Source organism: Lontra canadensis, unplaced genomic scaffold, assembly GCF_010015895.1.
Source record: "Lontra canadensis isolate GAN:19392208 unplaced genomic scaffold, GSC_riverotter_1.0 scaffold86, whole genome shotgun sequence".
NCBI classification, from domain to species: Eukaryota; Metazoa; Chordata; class Mammalia; order Carnivora; family Mustelidae; genus Lontra; species Lontra canadensis.
In genome coordinates, this window is record NW_022631080.1 from 1,149,105 (window position 1) to 1,170,411 (window position 21,307).

Below are 21,307 nucleotides of genomic sequence, written 5' to 3' on the forward strand. Positions count from 1 at the left end.
AATTAAAGTATATTCTATATATACAGTTAGATTTTCCATGATAAATCACAGGGTTTAGAACCAGAACAAAGGATTTTTGATTAACATATAATTTAAAAGTAGGGTTTTTCCAACCACAGCACGACTGACATTTTGATCAGAACAATGATTTGTTATAGGAAACTGCCTTTTTATCGTAGGATGCTTTGCAGCATTCCTGGTCCTGATTCACAAGACGCTAGTACCACTTCCTTCTCCCCTAGGTGTGGGAACCAAGAAGGTCTCCAGATACTGACAAATTCCCCTGGAGAATAAAATCAACCCTGACTGAGAACCACTGAATTATTGAATATATAAATGAGCAAATGAAAGAATGTCTCCTCATGGTCTTCATTTCCAGTGTACATTAAATAGGATGGTTTAATATTAATAGCCTTTTTCTCCATTTCCTTATATGGAACATTGTAATGCCATCTTTTATGTATTTTTTTCAGATGCACTACTATGCACACTATGACTTAGACCTCATTTAAACATGGTTTTGATGAACTCCAACTAAAATTGTAGGTTTCAGTTTCTGGCTGAATTATTCTTAAAAACACTGCTTGAAATACCCAGATGGATTCAGGGACACAGTGTATTCTATGGAATAGAGAGGCATATGGAACAGAAGGTAGTCTTGCTATATCAGATTTATATTTTTCTTGCATTGCATATTCACCTTGGTCAGTGATATCTGTATTACTTTAAAATGATACAGCACAATGCTGAATTTATTATCCATATGGCAACTGGACATAGTCTTGATAGAGAGTATTTTCTTAATGTAAATATTATCAAACACTATAAGTTTCTTTCTAAAATATAAAACAGCAGTTAGGGTAATTTTCAAAAAAAGCAAAGAGCAACTGAGTACACCTGAAACTAATATAATATTGTATGTCAACTACACTTCAATAAAAAAATTTCAAAAGAAAAAAGCAATTTAACTCTGACTTCATGATTGACACACTTCAAGTAAAATTAAAAATGCTTTGTTTTTTACTATTAAGTGCCATACCAAAATTACAGTTATCTAAAACAACTCTTTGTAAATTCTTCCATAAGCTCAAGCAATAAATGGATAACTGGATTAGACTTGTGTTTAAAAAAAATAGCAATGACAACAAAAAAATCTGAAGTTTCTCTTCTGAATAGCCTTTCCTTAAACATATATGAAAAACAAAGCTAACATGAGGGTTTCTGAAACAAAGGAAAGGAACCCATGATAGAATAACCCTTCTTTGGTTCACATAACATGTCAGTCTTCATCTTGGGTCCCAGGGTTCCATTCAACCTGCCAAACTTAATTTTCATATTCTTCTCACTCTCTATGATTTCTACCACTCCAGCTAAGTGAACATTTTCATTGGTCTCCTGTAAAGTCAATGATAAGGTTTTGGATAAGGAATTGTGCACCTGTATTTTAAATGTGTAGAATTGTTAGAACCCAGATTATACAGAGAACTTTTATTAATCTGTAAGAGAAAACAAACAATCCAGTTGAAAATTGGGTAAAGTGTTTGAAGACTTGACTCATAAAAGGAAAAATCTGAAGGGCCAACAAACTTGAAAAACTGTTTAACCAGGGATATGCAAATTAAAGTACTAAATTCATGTCATTTTCTGCTGCCTGTGGAAAGCAATTTACAACATATAATAAAGATATGAATACTCTAATGAGTCAGCATTTCTACCAGGTATTATCACATGGGTTTGTGAGAAGACCTACAAAGAATATTCTTTCAGCTGTATTTACATAATGAAAAATTAGAAATGACTACTGATCATTTCTAACCTTCTAACTCTATTGATTATTTTATTCTTATTCAAATCAGACATGCCTTTAAAAGACTACTTTTCTTCTCTAAAGCTACTTTAAATAATTCTTATTTTTACAGTGTCCAGAATTCTGCTTAATTTAGTCATAAGAAAAGTTAATGCTTCTATTCATAACTGACCCACTGAAGATACTAAAGATAATAAACATAACACTGTCTCTAATAAATCTGACTTCAGTTATAATGGCAAAATCAGTATAATATCTCAGATAACATCTGCTTAGTTTTGAGTAAAGCACAGGAATGTGTATGTGTGCATAATTTTGTATTTGTGTTATCTCTCTAATTATGTAAATCACTAGTACTTATTACTATGTTAATGCCAGAAGATCTATTGTAATAAATGTTACCATGAATTATTACTTTTTTGTTCCTTATCACCTACTTCATCAGATAATTTAAAAGACAGAGATGCCTATATATCCGTGTTTTCTCTACGGGTAATTCATGAAAGTTCTCTCAAATGAATCTTACAAATTAAAAGTATGCACACATGGTTTTGCAATTTCATGGGTCAATAAGTAGAATTTTAGTTGTAGCCTACACATTCCAGTGAGTGCTTCCATATTTTGCCTTTTGAATGCTTAATAGTTATTAATTTCTATTTAAAATCAATCTCATTTTAATGACTAGCATAGTATATAATCAGTTTTATAAATGCAGTCTGTGTTTTTTATCTTAAAATTAAAACTGTTATTAAAACACCAGGAGTTAAATAATTATGGGTGCTTTTATTAACTATATCATGCCTTCTTATGATCAATAATTGCTGAATACTTGTGTCCAGAGGAGGCAATGAGGTGTTCAGAAGTTGGAAGCTATGGCTTCAGAAGTACTGGACATGCAAACTCCCAAATTTTTAATATATTGATCTGTATATTGAAATTATAGAGCAAATTAAACAACTAAGGTATCTCCTTTTCAAAATATATATCAGATACACATTGAAGTATTTGATATCTTCCATAATATGTATAATTCCATATATAGTATATATATTTCCAACACGTAAAGGAATGAGCCCAGACACACTATAGCTCTCAAGGGAGAGCCAGGAAGAATAAGAGAAAGGTATGACAAGAACAGCAGATAAGTGACAATTTGGAAGTATTTGGAATAAAATGGTGTTATCTAAGTCAAGTACAACTGACTAAAAGTAGTAACCACCTAATTTTGTCTGTTAGATGATAGGAAGATTTATACAATATAGAATTATATTTTAATTAGATTTATAATATTCTCTTCTTTTCAATGGCATATTAAGTAATATACATTAAATCTCAAGGTAGAGAACGATATATTTAAGAAAAAAAATCACTGCAGCATTTCTAAGCAAACCTAGTGCACCAAATTTGCTTATATCTTCAATGGGAAGAATCACGTAACTTGTGATGTATTTCCCCACTAACATTATTTAAGTTTATTCTGAATTTGAATATTTCAAGCATTCCTTAAAACTTTAAACTGAGAATGCTGAGTTTCATTAGAAATATTCATCTCTAAATTAATTTTCACCAATCATTTTGGTAATTTTTTAAACTCTCAAATATGAGTAGAAGCTTATGTTAGTGTAAGTTTATGAGATGACAATTAATAGTAAAATAGTTTCACTTAAAATAAGTATTCCTGAAAGTGTTATTTTTAGTGTTAAATAATTTTTCTACATATTTGTCTTTTCTTCTCCTTTTTAAATAAAATCACAAAGATTATGGTTATAGGTTCTCTTGTTTTTATTTTTTCCCACCAACACCTGATACACTGTTCTGTTAACACCAAATCCATATCCTCCCCCAACCAAAAAAGGGCATTGTGTGGCTTTATGTTGCTATAACTTCTTGGCAGTCACACTTACCCATAATGATAGTCACATTTGCTTTTAGAGGTATCATAATTATGTATTTAGAATTTTAAGTGTTCTTCAGTGGTAACTAAATTATTTAAGGATTCCTTTAGCAACCAATACAGTTTAGTGAGCAGAGCACCGCATTTCCTGATGAAAATACAAGTTTACAGCTATAAGGTCAGTAGGGTAGGTACGAGGCAGACAAGGGACAGTGTTGCAAGACTGGAAAGCCCAGGAGAGTACAGAGACTGGCATGGGGATTGTAGGTCATGTAGTCCATGTAATTTTCCCTCACATATCAATCCAGATGGCATCCTAGAGAGGAGCAAGAGGAGAGTTAAGGAATCTGAAAGATTTGCCATTTATTCAAGAGATAGTAACACATATAAAGAGATTGATAAAACTGTTTCTGAGTGAGGTCCTTTCTTCTCACTGCCCAACATAGGGAAAGTATATGAAGATTCGTGAGGAATACGTAAAGTTGCATTTAGTTCATTATATGACCCTTAGGTAATTATATCATTTATACAATTCTTCCCATATATTTATTATACTTATGACTATTTACCTAATTTAGAATCCATGAAAATGTTTTTCAAAGTATCATTCCCAGGCTGGTAGTCAGTACCACCAGGAAACTGCATTCTAACAAGATCTTCAGCTTATTCCACCCACATTAAAGTTTGAGAAGCATGGCTCTAGATAGTGTGTAGGAGAACTGGGAATGGGTAAGTGTTAATCCTAGAATTTTAATGCATTTCCATACTCACCTCATGGATGTAACATTTACCTTCCAATGATACAATTTTATGAGTAAACACCTTCATGGATAGAGCTTTTGGAATCAGACAAGAAAGGTGGCTGTGCCTTTTAAGTTATTAAAAAATGATACTGTTTTGAGAATTCCAAATTGCAGGTGCACAGCATTTCTGAATGTATTTGAAATCTCTGCCTGCTATTTTCTACCAAAACCCACTATCATCAAGCATTCAACACCTTTTTCATTTAACTTCCATTGATTCTACCCTGTATTCTGTCTGCCAATCAAAGTCATCCCTTGGGCGATATAGTTGGTAAACCAGGTGGTCCATTCATTCACTTAAACAGAAGTTGTTTGAAAACTATTGGAAGTGTTCCCATGTTTCTCCTCCACACATACTCAGAAAGGGATGGCATCCATATGCAGAGCAGAGCTATCTTTTGAGGGAAATTAAGAAATAATGGTAACGCCGCTTCTGAAGTTCTCATGCAACCTATTCCAAAGTATCATTATATAAATTTTGCTATTAATAGCAACAAAGACTTGCTTTTAACAGAATGGAAGACTGGTAAGAAAAAAATTAAAATTGTAGCACAGTAAAAACATGATTCGAAGAAAGTATAAAAAAGATCTACAGTGACAAAATGGCTTTTAAAAGTATATTTGGAGCAAAAGAATTTCAAGGAAAAAAGAGGTTTGCTTTTGGAGAAGATGGTCTAATACTGGTTAATGGAAGATAAAAGTGGGAATGCTTTAATTCCTATTGGGTTTCTTATAGGTCAAGAGGAATAATATTTCAACTACAAAGAATAAAACAAATAGAAATGAGAGGGAACTGGTGCCCAAGATGGGAAGAGAGATTACAAAGTCCCCAGCTGCTCAGAATGAACTCTCTTGATCTAGATAAATTACATTTTAGGACACTAATAAAACTGGCAAGTCAAATCACAAACCTCTCTGGGTGGTCTGGAACATTGGAAAAGTGCAGTTTTGATTTTCACAAGGAAAATTAAGGTGTGGGAATGAAATTTTAATCTTCTAAATAGTTATTTAAGACTTGGATAAAAAAATGCAATGCAGGGAGAAACTACAGGTCTTCTTCAGCTAATCAAGTATTTTCAAAGAATGAGAGTCTGCTGATATAGGGGCTTTGAAAGAAAAACCATGTCACAGCCATTACCTATTATTAGATTGATAGAAAAAGCAAGCAATTATTTACATACCTGTTCCCAATTTTTTAACAAAATTAAATCAGTATTTATCTTATAATTTGTCATCATGTTGAATTTCTGTATAGGACTGTTTGCTGAAAAGGGCAAAGACCATTCCCATAAACTTCAAAGGTTTGTTTAAATATTTTGAGGTTATAACCTTAAGACTAGAGTCTATTTGTCATAAGAAACATTCATTAGAATCCTTGTTGTAAAAAGAACATGTTTTCACTTCAGGTTGTAAACTGTATTTGTCTCAATGAGAAAAAGACAGACAACCTAATAGGAAAAAAAATGGCAATGAATAAAACAAATGGTGCACAAAAAAGAAAATATAAATCATTCTATAACATTATTTTGATCCTGAAAGAAATTTATCTTCACTCAAAAGAAGAATACAAATTAAAATTACAATGAGATGACATCTTTTTCTAGCTTAGCAAAGATCAAAACAGTTGATGACACACTGAGTTGGCAAAGGTGTGTGGAAAAACTCCTTCATATTACCAACTGGAGTACACTATGATGTGCAATCTGGCTGTATTTACTAAAATAACAAGTGCCATCTTAACCCAGGCATCTAATTTCTAAGAACTTATCCTATGGATATAGGGCATGAGCATAATGTTCTACATTGTCATCTTATAGCAGGAACAAAGCTTGAAGGCAAATGAAATCATCCTTAATTGGAATGTTGGCTAAATAAATTATGGTACATCTTTAGGATACAAGAGTAAGAAAATGGAAAAAAAAAAAACTAGAACACCCTTAAGGTGCTAATATAGAAAATAATTATCAGTATATATCATTAAGTAGAAAAAACATGATGCAGACACAGTGTTTATAGTATTGTACAAGATTTTTTTCTTCAGAAGACAGGAGAAGGAAGACTATAAACACAAAAACACACACATCACATCCTATCCTCAGAGTGTCATCAAAGAAACTGATACCCCTAACTAGCCTATGGGAAGAGAAATGAGGTGGCTCAAAGATGGAGAAGCAAGGGAGTATTTATGCCCTTCTATGCTTTGCATTTTGTACTGCAGAAAGGCGCTATCTTTCCAATGAATAAATAAAATAATTTACACATTTCAAGTTTGTCATGGGAGGATGAATTTATTCTCCTTTGTAGTAATTAACCCAGTATGACCTTATTGATAGACTACTAATTTATTGTGTATAAAAGGAATGTGCAGTTTCTCTTAAAATTAGAAATAAAAATAAAGTGGTATCTAAATGGAAACACATTTCCCAAAGCACTGCTTACCCATACCATGGGAAATACAAAGTGATAATTTGTATTATATTCCACTGTACCCTATGTTATCTTATTCTATTCCATGTAACTCATTAAATTGATCTCATAACTCATCAACAGGTCACCAGCAACAACTTGAAAATAGTTCGCAAAAATGATCTCTTTTTCTTTATCGCTATGACCAAAGACCTCACCCAAGACCATTTTATTTCTCAACTACCTCAATAGCCTCCTAAACAGACTTCCTTTTTGGGGAATACATGCCTCAAATTTGAAGGCTTGCAAGTTACTTCTCTTTAATGATTCCCACCTCTCTCAAAGATAATGACTAAGCTCCCTGAAGGAGCATAGAAGCCTCAACAAAACTGGGCTGTATTTCAACATCACTAAATTTGTTTTTCTTCCCACACTTCATGACATTAATCACTTCCCTATCTTCGTTCCTGTTGCTTCTTCTCCCTAGAATCCTTTTCCTTTCCCTCACACACATTTCACTTTATCAATTCCTACCCATCTTGGAAAGATACAGATCAGGCACCATATTCTTCAGGAAGCTGTCTTGAGATCAGAGCTCCCAAATTATACAAAGTAGAAGTACCTTCTGGAGAGCTTGTTATAACACAGGTTCTTGAGCTTCACTCCCATCTACTCTGATTCAGGAGGTTTAAGGACAAGCTCAAGGATCTGCATTTCTAACAGATTTCTAGATGACACTGCTGGTCTTTGGACCACACTTTAGTAGCTGTGCTGTAAACAATATTTTGGCAGGTTTGGGTATCATTCTTTTGGACTATCACACCATTCTGTGAGTATACTTGCCACACTGCATTGTAAATGTTTCTTCCCTGATTGCGTTTAGTAAACTGAGGTATTTTAGGGGAGCACTCATTGCCACACTAAGATGTGCCACTTTGGCATGCAGATCATTTTGTGCTGAAAACAATTGAGACACAAAATCCTCAGGCAGAACATTTGACCTCTCCCCAAAGGTAGAGGACCTATTCTAGAAAGGAAACTACCATCATCAATAACTAGGTATGATAGGGAGGAACCTAACAAGTCTTGTTTGATTGAAGTCCTCTCTAAGTGCCATTGTTTCTGGATGGCTCAGCAAACATTTATCAAACATTTACTCTGTCCATTCTTCCTGTGAACTCCTTTCCTTCCCTTTGAAGTCCCAGGTCCTCACCCCTTTTCCTTAGTTAGAATGATAAATATATTTTGTTTTGACTGAATATCTTTGGAATCTCTCATGTTTATGTGGATTCTCTGTATGGATGTAATTAAATTTGATTTTCTCCCATTAATGTGTCTCGTGTCAGTTTAATTCTTAAACCAGCCAGAAGAAACTTGAAGAGTGGAGAAAAACGTTTCCTCTCCAACAGTATATTCATACATCTGCTTGCCTCTAAGCAAACTAAGAATTTGCTTGACATAGTAAGTCACCTTAACATAGTAGGACATTGTAGTTAATAAATGGTTTGTTAGCTGAACAGAAATTTCATTAGCTTAGCCTCCTGTCTTTCTCTGCCTAGAGGGGTTGATCAGGGATATATGCACATATTGATGTGCATATCACTGATACATTTGATAAAGTCTGCAAATTAACGCTTGTGGACAAAATGGAACAATATGAGCTGGGTAGGAAATAAAGCAATTAGAGTTTGGTAAATAATTGAACAATTGCCAAAGTAAATTGAAGCTTGAATTGATGTCAAAACAGAGGTAAGGTTTTAGTGATGTGCTGTAGGGCTCTCTTAGGATTCAGGCTATTTGAGAAGAAAATTGTTTATAACATAGATGAAGTTATGGAAGGCAGACATGAAATCAGAAGTTGAAAAGAAACAAAGAGATTGCAATACACTGTATGATAGAATCAAGACCTGAAGATCACCACCTCTCCATCTCTGCCATCAAACTGGATTGATGGGTTTACATATTTATTAAGCCTTCAGATAGTTTGGGGTTCAAAACAGGTTTCCCTTCTGGGTGGGGAGGCAGAGTGCAAGGGGAGAAAACTAGGAGGGCAGAGCAATAACAACTGAGGTGGAGGAGGCTGTGAGCAGAAGGTGACAGTGTCAATGAAAATATAGAAATTCAAATCACCAGAGATGAACCCAAAACCAGACACAGAACAGTACTGCTAGTTATAGATGCTAACTCTAGTGGTAGTATGTTTCTTGTGTATTCACTGTATTTGTCAGAACTGGTTCAAGAAATGGGAGGCACTGGACCTAAGCTCCAGGCACCTGAGTGGGCAAGTAAGCAGGGCCAGGGAAAGGGTTGATATCTTTGCATTTAATTCCAAAAAAAAGTAGATGACCCAAGAGCAGGATGGAGAAAAGGTCAACTAGAAGCAGCACATGTAAAAAAGAACCAGTGACTTTAGACACTAATAAGTTCAGTGTGAGTCAACACTGTGATACAATATTGCTGGAGTAAGGAACTATGCAATGATTAAAGGCATGCACTATGCTGGATGACCTCTGTGGTATTTTGGCAGCTTAACAAGCATCCAGCTGGGGACTAAATTTCCCCTTTCTCCTTCTCGTAGCATACCCATATTTCTTAGACTAGCAATCTTCAGACTGGGATATGCCACTGGAGGTACACAAAGACTTTCTTAGGGAAAGTCTATGTGGGCATAGATTGTGTCCATGGAATCAGTTTCCAAATTCTAGCTTCAGCAAGGGATTCCCCTGGTTTTATTCCTGTGGTACACAAACATCATACCAATTACCATTCCCATCTTTTGGTTAATGATAGCCTTCCAACTCTACAAAAAAAAAAACTCTACAAAATAAAAGCATATCTCTTCTGAGACAATATACATTTATGAAAAATCAAAATATGATTCAAAACATTGATGACTGAAATTCTCTTTTAATCATGATACCATCAAGCACCTACCTATGCATTTCACTAATAGTTTAACTTCCAATAAAAATCTATTGATATGCTTAATAATTACTTATCAGAAGTTGTATATACTTAAGTAATTTCATTATTACTAAGTATATTTATTATTGATAATTGTAGATACAATTCAATCTAATGGATATTTTAAAATACTTAAAGCCTTATACTTATAGAAAAGTGTTTGTAAAGATTGAATTTAAATATACATAGATATATTTGTCATAGAGAAGTATGATAAAGTGGTTAATAAAAGGCTTTATAGCATAAATATATATTACATTAGAATACACTTCTTTGGGGTGCCTGGGTGGCTCAGTGGGTTAAAGCCTCTGCCTTCGGCTCAGGTCATGATCCCAGGGTCCTGGGATCAAGCCCCACATCGGGCTCTCTGCTCAGCGGGAAGCCTGCTTCCCCCTCTCTCTCTGCCTGCCTCTCTGCCTACTTGTGATCTCTCTCTGTCAAATAAATAAATAAAATCTTTAAAAAAAAAAGAATACACTTCTTTGAGGAAATAGAATGGAAATATAAAGAAGAAAGAAAAATGATATGAAACTTAAAGATGAGTTTGTATACTTTTTCAAGTAGGAGATGGTAGATATTATATTGCTGTTGTATTTGAAGTCTACTGGATATATTCAAAAGAGTAATGAAACACTTTTTGAATGTCAATATTTACAATATGCCACGGTAGAAAACATACGTCAAGTTTAGAAAGTTCAGGAGGATACGAGTTTTCTAAGCTATTTGGAGAGTTTTCTAAACAGAATGCATACCACTGTAATAGAGGATTTGGGGGAGCTTTCCTCCTTGCCTAGGCAGGGGAGAAAGAAAAACACTCTTCTCCCTTCCCTCATGAAGTAAGTAGGAAAAAAAAAGACAAAAACAAAAAACTACATACCAGTTTCCTCTTAGCCAACAAAATCTTAGTCCTACTTGAATTCTCTGTTCCAGGAATTCCCAATTCAAGAAACTTCTCAAGTTTATAATCTTTTCCTTATATGGGCAATTTGGTTGGGTGAAAGAAAATGAAAATCTCATGACTATCTACAGTCTTTTTTTGGATTGGTTTTCTGGTAGGAACTTATAACTTTCTTTCGAAAGGGTGGTGTAGTTTGCAAGCCCAATTTTTCTTCTTAGAGGTTCTTGACAAAATTCCAGCTGCACTAGAAAAGGTCCCATTCACCATCTTTTCCTATCATTTTAGGAAAATGTATTCCCACTATAGTTGTACCTTAATCTATCAAGTACCAGAGAAACTGGCCCAATTTTTCATTATTAATCAAGAGGCAAGTAAGGATAAGAAAGGCAAATTAAACAGTGTCATAAACCCAGTTAAGTGTCACAGCTGGGATCTAAACATGGCTCTTTTGTTTCTCTTCCCATTATTATGCTATCTTAACTAAGCAATGGTTTTTCGAGTTGAGAGGAGGGGTAAACAGTAATAGATAAAATTATGATTTTCAGGGTTCCAAGAGAAAGGTCTATGCCTAATTCCTTTAAAATATGGACTTATCCACAAACCAACAATCTTCAAGATTTTATTGGAGCTGGAATTATATATACTCTTGCCCAGAAGCAACCTAAATTTGGGGGGGGGGTTAATGTCCAATAAACCTCATTTCAGTTACATGGAATGAGAATATTTTACCTTTTTGTCAAAAATCTTTTACTCACTATTTTTCAGGACACATTCCATGGAAATATTAATGTACTTAATAGAAAACACTGAAACTATTTTTCTAGAAAGGAGGATTAGATATAAAAAGTTAGTGTCTTCTCAGTTCCTAGCCTTCCCAACACCATGTCTTAAAAATTAAAAAAAAAAACTAAATTAGATCTCTTCTTCTAATTCTGAGCTAGTACACAGCTATCTAAGGGAGTAACTATTTGAATGTGAATAATCTCCTTGTATGTGAATTATCTCCCTAACAGTGAACTAGATAACATTAACTTCCAAAAAGCTAATTATGTGAACAAAATGACACACCCCTTACTGACTGAGGATCCAATGAGGAATCTAACTCAAAATCCAGTGCTCCTGATGATAGTCTCTGGAAGCATGGTGAGGACACATTATTCTTTCTTAGGAGTCTGAGTTGACTCTAGGTGCTGGGTTAGAGCCCAAGATTTTTTGTTTGAAAGCTACCAAGGGTGTGGAACATATTACATTCTCATCGAGATCTCATTTGCTTGAACTTCAGTTCTTTGGCATTTAAAGCACTCTTTTTCGGGCATTCTTACTTTGTTGTTACTTTGGTTCCTCCCTTTGCCATGGAAGTTCTCACTGTTCTGATTCTCTGAAGAGAACAGCTGTGGGTGGAGCTGTCAGTTTCCCTCCTTGTTGATTTGGTTTTACTAAAGATAATGTGGAATTTCTATGGCCTTTTGGGGAAACTTAAGATCTCCCTACACTAGTTCATCTAGGACCTCTCCCTTCCCATCACCTCTGCTATTCTTTCCTTTTGTCACCTTTGATCTTTCCCTTAGCTGCCTTGAATTTTTTGATATATTGCCTTTCAAAACCTTCTTATCTCCCATCTGTTCACCTCTGCCAGACCACTTCCTGCCTACACCATCCCTCAATTCAACTATGAGCTTTGTGCTTCCTGCTCCCATAGGGGGCTCTCAAAAGACTTAGGAACCCCAAAAGTAATCTCTTGAAGCTGAAAAGTCTACCTGGAAACAAACTGGTTATTTTATAGACTTAGATGGGCTTTGGAGACACCCAGATTGCCTTGTGCTACAGCTTTAGTCACTCACCCAAATTTTCATCCACAGCCTCCATAAGATTACCTATTAAATCCAAAGAAAAGCTTAACAGTCTCCTACACAAATACTGAATGAAAACATTTAGACTTCATATTAAATAGATAACCTCAACTTGTTTTCATAATCGTTGCTAGTCTGCTACAAAATGCTAGCATATGACAGTTCACATTTATCTGCTTCTTGGTTTTTTCTATAAAACAAAAGTTACTAATAGTCAAAAAGGTACAATCAATATATATAAATGAAACTTTTAGAAACATTAAGGTCAAAGAGAAACAACTCTGTATGCAACATATGAAAGGATTGGTTTTGTTAACTAAGAAGAGAGTAATTTTGTCCTTAGTGTAGGACAAAATCTGAGTGGATATTGAAAGTTGTAGAAAGTTTGTGGAAAAGAAATTTTGTTTCATGTGATCAAAGCTTACTATGATTGAATGGGTTTATTTGTAAGCTTTTTACAAATGAGCTTTAGTATCCACAGTATATTAATGTAAAACTAGAATTCATTTTTTTTTCTTCATTAAAATGACAAAATTTTCTTGGATTATTGATTTGTTCTTAACAGATTGTAAAAGTTTTTTCTTTACCTTCTGAGTAATTCAGGTAAGCAAGAATGATTGTATCTTATCAGAATAATTTCCTGTGTTTTATGTGGATTTTATCATGTCCTTGATTAAAAATCTTCTCACATTCGGGAGAGCCAGCCTTTTATAACCATGTCACCTCCTAGGTTTATTTTTGAAACCTTTCACTGTCACTTTGGTTAAATAGGTAGTCAAGTACTGTGTCAGTGACCTATGATCCTATTTAACCAAGGGTTCGAACTTCTTCACATTTTTGACAACCTTTGATATTTTGCTTTCCACAAATCAAACCCAAAATGAAATCTTGACCTCAAACTGATATGAAAAATCTCCAGATTTGTTCTCTCACATTTGTTCTCTCTTAATATGTAAAAAAGATATATGAAGAATAGTTAGGCTTATTTGATATGTTGAGTCAGTATAAAAAGCATTATCAAAAAAGAGAAGTTATATATTTGTATGGGTCACATGTTATTAACATAAATATTTCAGTAATTATATCAAGTTACTAGAAATTAGTCAATGCCCTTGCTGTCCATGATATGACTTGGTTCTGCTTTGCTTAACAGACCATAGTATAATGTCATCAGTGATAATTCCAGTTATTACCCAGAAATGTTGTATGCCACAGAAATGACTGAATTCCTTTAAGTGAATTCTCACCAGATTTTTAACAACGGCTGTTTGAAGCCTATTATCATTTACAGAGTTGTTTTACTCTGAGGCTCTCTGAAAGTGCTTGTAATCAGCTACAGGGCCAGAATTCTTGTGTTCAACAATAAGGGACTGTCTCAGAGACCCATGGAAAGGACAGTATCAGGTACTCTAGGGCACAAACCATCTGCTGCTTTGCTTAAATAGCTTTGACTGAATCAGGATTTCTGGAACTCCAGTGGAGAATCTGATGGGTTTATGAAACTGCTTGCTGGAGATCAAGCAAAACAATAATCAATTACAGAGAAGAGATTGAACTGATGACAAATCACTTGATTAAGGCTTTTGTTTGGAATATTGCTGATGCTTTAATGTTCTGTTTTCTTGACACAAGGAACTCCTTTTTTCTTTTTTCTTAAGCCATCTCTATCTCAGATCAACTTAGTAGATTATACTTTTATAAACAGAAATGAAATATTCATCTTCTTCTCCCTGCCTCCAGAATTCATAAACTCCTATAGAGTAATTTTATTTTCCTGGCAATATGATTATTTGCACAGATTCAATAAGAATCTGTCTTTCTTATAACAGGACATAATTGAGAAAATTGATTATATAATCAAGGCTTTGACTGGAATGTCATATTTCAGAATGATATACATAAAATTAGATATGACCAGATAGTTTTAAAGAACCAGAGTATACTCTTTGGAGATAATGTTTATAAAGCCCTATCTTCAGAAAATGAGCCTGTCTTATGGAATGTCCAGTCTTACAGGTAAATAAGGAAGGTCACTTCCTGGCAGGTCCAGGAAGCCTTAGGATATTTTGGGGTCTGTCAGAGTAGAAAAATTCACCCCAATCTACAGGTACTTCAGGTAACATCTCATGGCAAGTTCTTGACATGGATTCCTAATCTCATGAACCTTTTAAAAGTCAAATCTGAGGGTGCCTGGGTGGCTCAGTGGGTTAAGCCTCTGCCTTCGGCTCAGGTCATGATCCCAGGGTCCTGGGATCGAGCCTCACATTGGGCTCTCTGCTTGGCAGGGAGCCTGCTTTCTCCTCTCTCTCTCTGCCTGCCTCTCTGCCTACTTGTGATATCTCTCTCTCTCTGTCAAATAAATAAATAAAATCTTTAAAAAAAAAGTCAAATCTGAGATTCTTTATAAAAACTTACACCAACACAGACTTTGAAAAGCCTGTGTAGCCAGCTACTATCCTTGCTGAACTTTCATAAATACAGTCCAGCTTTATTTGGTAAACAATAATAATCTTACTGGGAGTACCTTCGATCACATGGGAGGTGACTGTAGAGAAACCCAAATTATGTTTCAATGGAATCCTGGAGCACACCCTGATTCTAGTCTTGTTCTTTGCCTTTGAGCTCTTTCCTACTTCTCTGTAAACTATGTGATATTGTTACCGACCTGCAAATTGGACTGTCTCACACATCTTGTTCATCCTTACCAAATTTTCAATTCTTTTAGTTTCCTTCAATATCTGACTACAACTTTCCAAACTCGTGTTTCCATTTTTTTTTTTCCTCTTTTCCCGACCCGGCATCACTGAGAACTAAAAGCTAACTACTTAGAGCATTATAGAGATGCTAGATTGTCCTATAGTTGAACTTTCCTCTCAGACTCTAAAGAAACCCAGAGAGCTGAAGCTGGAACACTTGATACTGGCTTCAAAGGACTTGTCAGCACAGTGATTTATCTATGGACAACCTGCATGCCTGGAGCACTGCCTATAAGGGCTTCTCAGAAATTTCACTGGGAGTCCCACAGATTTTATGCTCTGCTCCAGGAAATAGCTATGATTGTGGACAATCTTATAAAAACTCTCTGATGTCTGTGCTGTCACCCCAAATATTCAGTCATAAAATGGCCACTGCCATTGTCACATCACCATCTAAAGATGTTTCCAGCCCTACCTCCAGGAATCTTCTTCATTGGCTGCCCTCTGGATTTGGAAACTGGGTTTATAGTTGGTTCCAACCATTAATCTTTGTTTTTCTTTTTACTACCATAGAAAATACCCCTTATTAAATACATAATTGCTTACACTGTGCTGCAAAATTCTCTGCTATCAAGTTTCAGTTCAAGTAGTCCTTGAACAACAGAAAGCTTCTGAAATAACCGGCTTGGAGTAGCTTTCCCAAGCTGTTCAGTGGGAAAACTGGCTTCCACTGGACAAAAGAGGGCAGTGACAAAGATGGCCTTGGCATTCTCCTTAAGGTTGACTGAAGGATTAGATGGGTTTCTTCCTGATTATAGGCCTGAACTCTTTTTTCTTAGTGCATTTACTTGAGAAAACTTTCAATTTTAAATTCCTCATCTGCCTCTTTGAGAAGTAAGTCTTTTACCACCTCGGAATGTTTTTCTCAAATACCTGGGAGCCACCGCATTGAAGTGTAAATATTAGGAAGGCTAACTGGCTTCCCATCTCAGTGTGGGGTGGAGGGGGATAGTAACCTCCCTTCAGTAAGGGACAATTAGCAAACACACAAGGCCAAATCACAGTCACCAATGTCCCCACTACTGTCCCCCAGTACTTTAACACTAGCTCATCCCAGTGATTAAAATATTTGCTGCATTTTGATTCAGCGGAGTTGACTTCAGTCTCTCTCACCTATTTCAATAGCCTTGAATAAAGTCTTCCTCGCCTATTAAGTTATCCAGTGCTTTTTTTTTTTTTGACAACACTCACAGCACCATGAACACACATGCAAAAGAGTTTGGATGCTCATATACTTTATCATTCAGTCACTTTAATTGTGTCCACAAAGTTTTCTTTGTGGACTCGTCATTATGGGCAATTAAGTTTCTTACATGGAAGGGAAGAGCCAACAGAACAGTATGTCATGTTATTTATAGATCACAGGAGCAAAGTCATTCTTGAAGGGAAAAAGAAAACTTCCCTGTCTTCAATATGAAGATATTTCAGTCAGCAAGACTTAACATAACATTACGTGTCCCGCCTCCCCTCATATTTTCATACAAAGTTTTGAAAGCAATAGTTAGGCAGTTTTGTGTCAGATAAATAGTATACCTATAGCTCATTATTGACAGCATTCATTAAAGATTAAAAACATAAGACCCTTTAGAGAAATTCTAACTGGTCCCCTGTCCTTAGCATTCAATTATCATTTCTAAAATCTGAAATCAACATATTTTATGTCTAAATTGAGAGTATCTTTGAAAATCTAAATTCAAAGGCATGCCTTCTAGTGGGCTGACTGAAGGGAAAGGTCTGTGATGATTCCTAATTTTCACCTTCTACATCACAATCTCATTGATTATGTTTCTCAGTTTGCTAAGGGTTCGATGAGGTGATTTTCAAGATGAATATTGCTATTTGCAGGATTTCCTGAATAGGAATATTTTGGGAGTAAATTGCACAAGCCAAGCGATGTGCAGTCAATTTTCACTCCAGCATAAACAATGTATTAGAACAGAGCCCTTAAGGCTTTTTTTATTTGGGTTTCATTACACAGCTAGCTGCATTTCATCAATAAGCATGAAGTGCCAAGCAGGCAAAACTGAGGCTCACAGAGGGTATTACATATTTTTCTAACAGGTGCTCTGAGTTTGACTAGAGAAAACAAATGACCTGGATGTTAAGGCCTTAAGCTCTTTGTTTCAGAGGTAGCCATGGACCCCACGGACAAAGACAATTTTTTTACATTTAGGAATTGGAAGCTCCTTGTGCATCTACTTTCTTTGCATTCACTCCTTCCTAAGATTTTAGAAAGGAGTTTCTTTCTCGGTGTTAAAAATGGTCATGTCCACAAAAGTATTTAAAAACTATTTTTGGTTTTCAGTAGTTTAAAGTCCATTTTCCCATTTTCTTTGACTGAAAAAAGAAGAAGTTTAATCTCTTTAAATAGAGAACTATTGTAGGCTGTACAGACTAAAATCACATATCTTATAGTAAAAGAACTCTGAGCTATCTTAATAAATCATTTATTAGACAGTGAATTTAGATAGAAGCTAGACAAAGAGGGATAAATAACTAGTTAAGTTAATATTCATCACACAGGTTGCTATTTCCTGATTATAAGCTAGGGGTCTGAGAATTATAGGGAGAATGTCTCAAGTCACCATATATATGATTTTATGATCTTTTTTTGCCTTGGATATAGCCACAGGGAAGAAGGAAAAGGCTAAGGGAATATTTTTGAAATCTACACTCCAGATATGAGAAATTCAGAATATGCACACAGGACTGAAGCCAAGGAATTTTACTGCCAGGGAAAAAGCAGCTGCCTCTCCCCTTAGTGATTTAGACCAAGCTGCAGGAGGCAAATATCATGACTCTCCGAAAGTACACACAGCAGTGAGAGTGTGGACTTGTAGCTTTGATAAAGGAAAGTGATTAACACAGCTGAGAGGAGCTTTCACTCTGAACTGCAGGGACCTATTTGGCATGGATGTATGGGCTATGGACAAACAAATGGCCAACACAAGTTTTCCATATTTGGGAACAATTATGTGTGGGTGGGGGGGGGTTGAGACTGGGACTAAAGTCACTTGGGTTCAGTCAACAACATCTCTTTGCATCAAAGGATTTTGTTATCCTTCCTATTAATATATTACATGTACAGAGATAGCTAATATTGAATATATTTTTTTATTACTTGAATGAAGCAGCTCATTTTAACTAAAGATTATATTTAAAAGTAAAGGAATGTGCTTTTGTCTGTGAGTTATAGAAAGCTCCTTCTGACTGGAAACAAAGAGTTTATGGCCTTCCTCTTTATAATACTAAATCAAGAAATATGATTATGCTAGATCCAAGAGAATCTGGCTGAAGATACTGTTTGTTGGAGTAAATAACTATGTCTTTGTTGAGATGACTGACCACTGAAAAATGAGCATTGAGGAGATGCAGTTGCACTGGAGACTGTACCCCAAGTACCACTGAGGGCACTGTGCTAGCAAGGTAAAAACAGTGAAGGCTTTCCAGGACTGGTGGCTTCCCTGAATGATGACATGGCTTTGCACTCAACCAGTCTCGTCCCTGTGACTACACCTAACCCAAACACAGGGTGAATGGTTCATCAGAAGTCAGACCCTGTCAAGACCTCTGTTTTGTCACCACTGTACCAACTGTGTTGTTCCCTGTCCTGTATACTTTCATAAAACCAACTAAAATTTTTTTTGGGTAAAGACTACTGTGACTTGATCTTATCCATTAGACTTGAATGGAAGACCATGCCACTAGATGAGCAGCCTGGGTTTTGCAGGGGAGAAATGATGTCTATCTGTGATGTACATGGTATCTTCAGTGCTCGGGGTTTGCTAACAGAATGGTGGATATACATGGCAGGAAGAGGTAAGGTGAAAGTAGCGGAGTGCACTTTGCAAACATAATTCATTTTAGTTGTTCCCAACCTCTCTCTCTCTCTCTCTCTCTCTCTCTCTCTCTCCTTAATCTCACTTAAGCCCATCTTTCCTAAACTTGGACTTTCTCTTCTCTAGAATAACCTCACACTTTATTTTATCCTTGCCTTATCTCCCAGCAAAACAGCACCTACATGGAGATAAAAAGCATGAGGTTGTGTTAACCTTGGAAAGCAAGCAAAATGAAAAATCAGGGTCAGTAAACTAAAAGTAAAACTTTACTCAAGATGTTACTTATTTAGTCTGAAAGTGCCCATGCTTACATTAATCAAGAGGTTGAGATTTCAATTTAATTGGTTTATGTGATTAACTGTTTAATGTTGTTGGCCCATAGGAGATGCAAAGCAGGGCATCAAGTTGGGATAAGTCTTTGGAATATGCTCCTGGGAAGAGAGAAAAGATAGGGATAGTCAATGTCCACAGGGACACTAAAAGGAGGAGATGGTGGGGTCCAACTGGCATGTTGGTCTAGAGCACTAGGCTTACCTGTGGCACCTCATTACCACTCTGGGTGTCTCATTACCACCTTTATACTTTGATTAAAAAATACAGGTATCCATCAGACACTGGGCCCTGAGATGGGGGTGTTCAGAAAGGAGGGGAATGAGGCAGATAAGTAAGAAGAAGCCCTCTGTATCCGAAGAAGAGTGTCATGATGTACTCAGGTTTGTAAAATTTAAGTGTAAGTCAGTGTACAAAGGTTACAGAAAATGGACAAGAGATTTATAAGAAATCTAAGAGAGTTTTTTATTCTACCTGGGGTATCAAAAAAACTTTTAAAGAAGTAAAGACATTGAATTGAGTTTTGAAGGATATAGAAAAGTTCATCATGCCAACAAAGGAGGAAGAAGTAATTTAAGGAAGAGAGATCAAAAACACAAACATGACATGAAACCACATACATTTAAACGTAACATAATTTCTTGTGGCTAGAATATAAAGGGAGGTTGTTGGCAGAGTAAAAGGATACAAAGGTAAACTGCAAACAGCCTGAGAGGGTTTTCTAATATTTACTAAAGGGCCTATACTGTATTTGGTAGGCACCTAATGTCCTAAACAACTTTAGTTTTAGATAAGGAGTCTACAAACATATATTGAGTGCAATTAAAGTAGGGATGGCAAACGGGTCATAGTAGCAAAGATGTCGAAGGCATTCTAGTTATAAGAGTTTAATGAATACATTATTGCTAGTAAGTGCTGTAAGAGAAAACAACAAATGCTAGTCAATTTATTACTATTATTATTAACATTATAACAACAATGGTGATTATGTTAATGCATGAGAAACTTAGTTGAGTGATATTGACATTTTTTAGAAAATAATATTTAAAGCAAAGAGTCCCTACCTTAATGTCAAATGGTCCTGTTTGATTTGGTTGACTGTAAATTTCCAACTGATTCCGAATAGGAGACAGCCACAGAAGCAGGTGATTTAACTGTTCTTCTAGCTGTCCAAGGTCTTTTATGTGTGCCTCAATTTCTCCTTGTTTCTCAGGCAAATCTCTAGAAACCTGCAGGGAAAAAAAGAAGAGAAGATTCCCATGGTTTAAATAAAAAAGCAAAAAATAAATATATTCTAAAATTATTTGCTTTAAAATGTTACAGAAATTCACTGAATTTGGTGTTTTACAGGATGATATGGATTACTCACATGGGTTACATGTTAGGATTTAATTCATGTACTACAAATCATTTATTAATAGTCTTCCCCCAAATACTATGCCTTAAAGACAATAAGACTTTTTTTTTAATTCAAAACACCCACTCACACAAAAGCATACCCAACTGCAACCAATAAAGTAAACAAATACATTCTCCACTGAATCACTAATTTACTAAACATAATGGTATTCCATATTAGATGCAGATATTCTGTCTTTATACTTCCTTCTAACTTTCTTGCATGTTAAGGAAAACCATGCAAGGGAATTTTTTTATGCACGAAATAAAATGGGGAGGTAGGCTATAGTTTGTGGGTCTAAGTATAACCGAGTAAAACAAAATAAGATCACTAGAATGAAAAGGAAAAAAAAAAAGACATT

At 35.4% G+C, this 21,307-nt stretch overlaps 1 protein-coding gene across 4 annotated transcripts in view; it reads right to left on the bottom strand.

Moving 5' to 3' along the window:
- DMD (dystrophin) overlaps nucleotides 1-21,307 on the bottom strand; it is a 2,197,254-nt gene that overhangs the window by 686,635 nt on the left and 1,489,312 nt on the right. For all 4 annotated transcript variants that reach the window (XM_032883124.1, XM_032883125.1, XM_032883122.1 and 1 more), the window contains exon 48: nucleotides 20,612-20,776. In XM_032883124.1, the coding sequence (XP_032739015.1) occupies nucleotides 20,612-20,776 (165 nt within the window). The remainder of the gene's footprint in view (nucleotides 1-20,611; nucleotides 20,777-21,307) is intronic.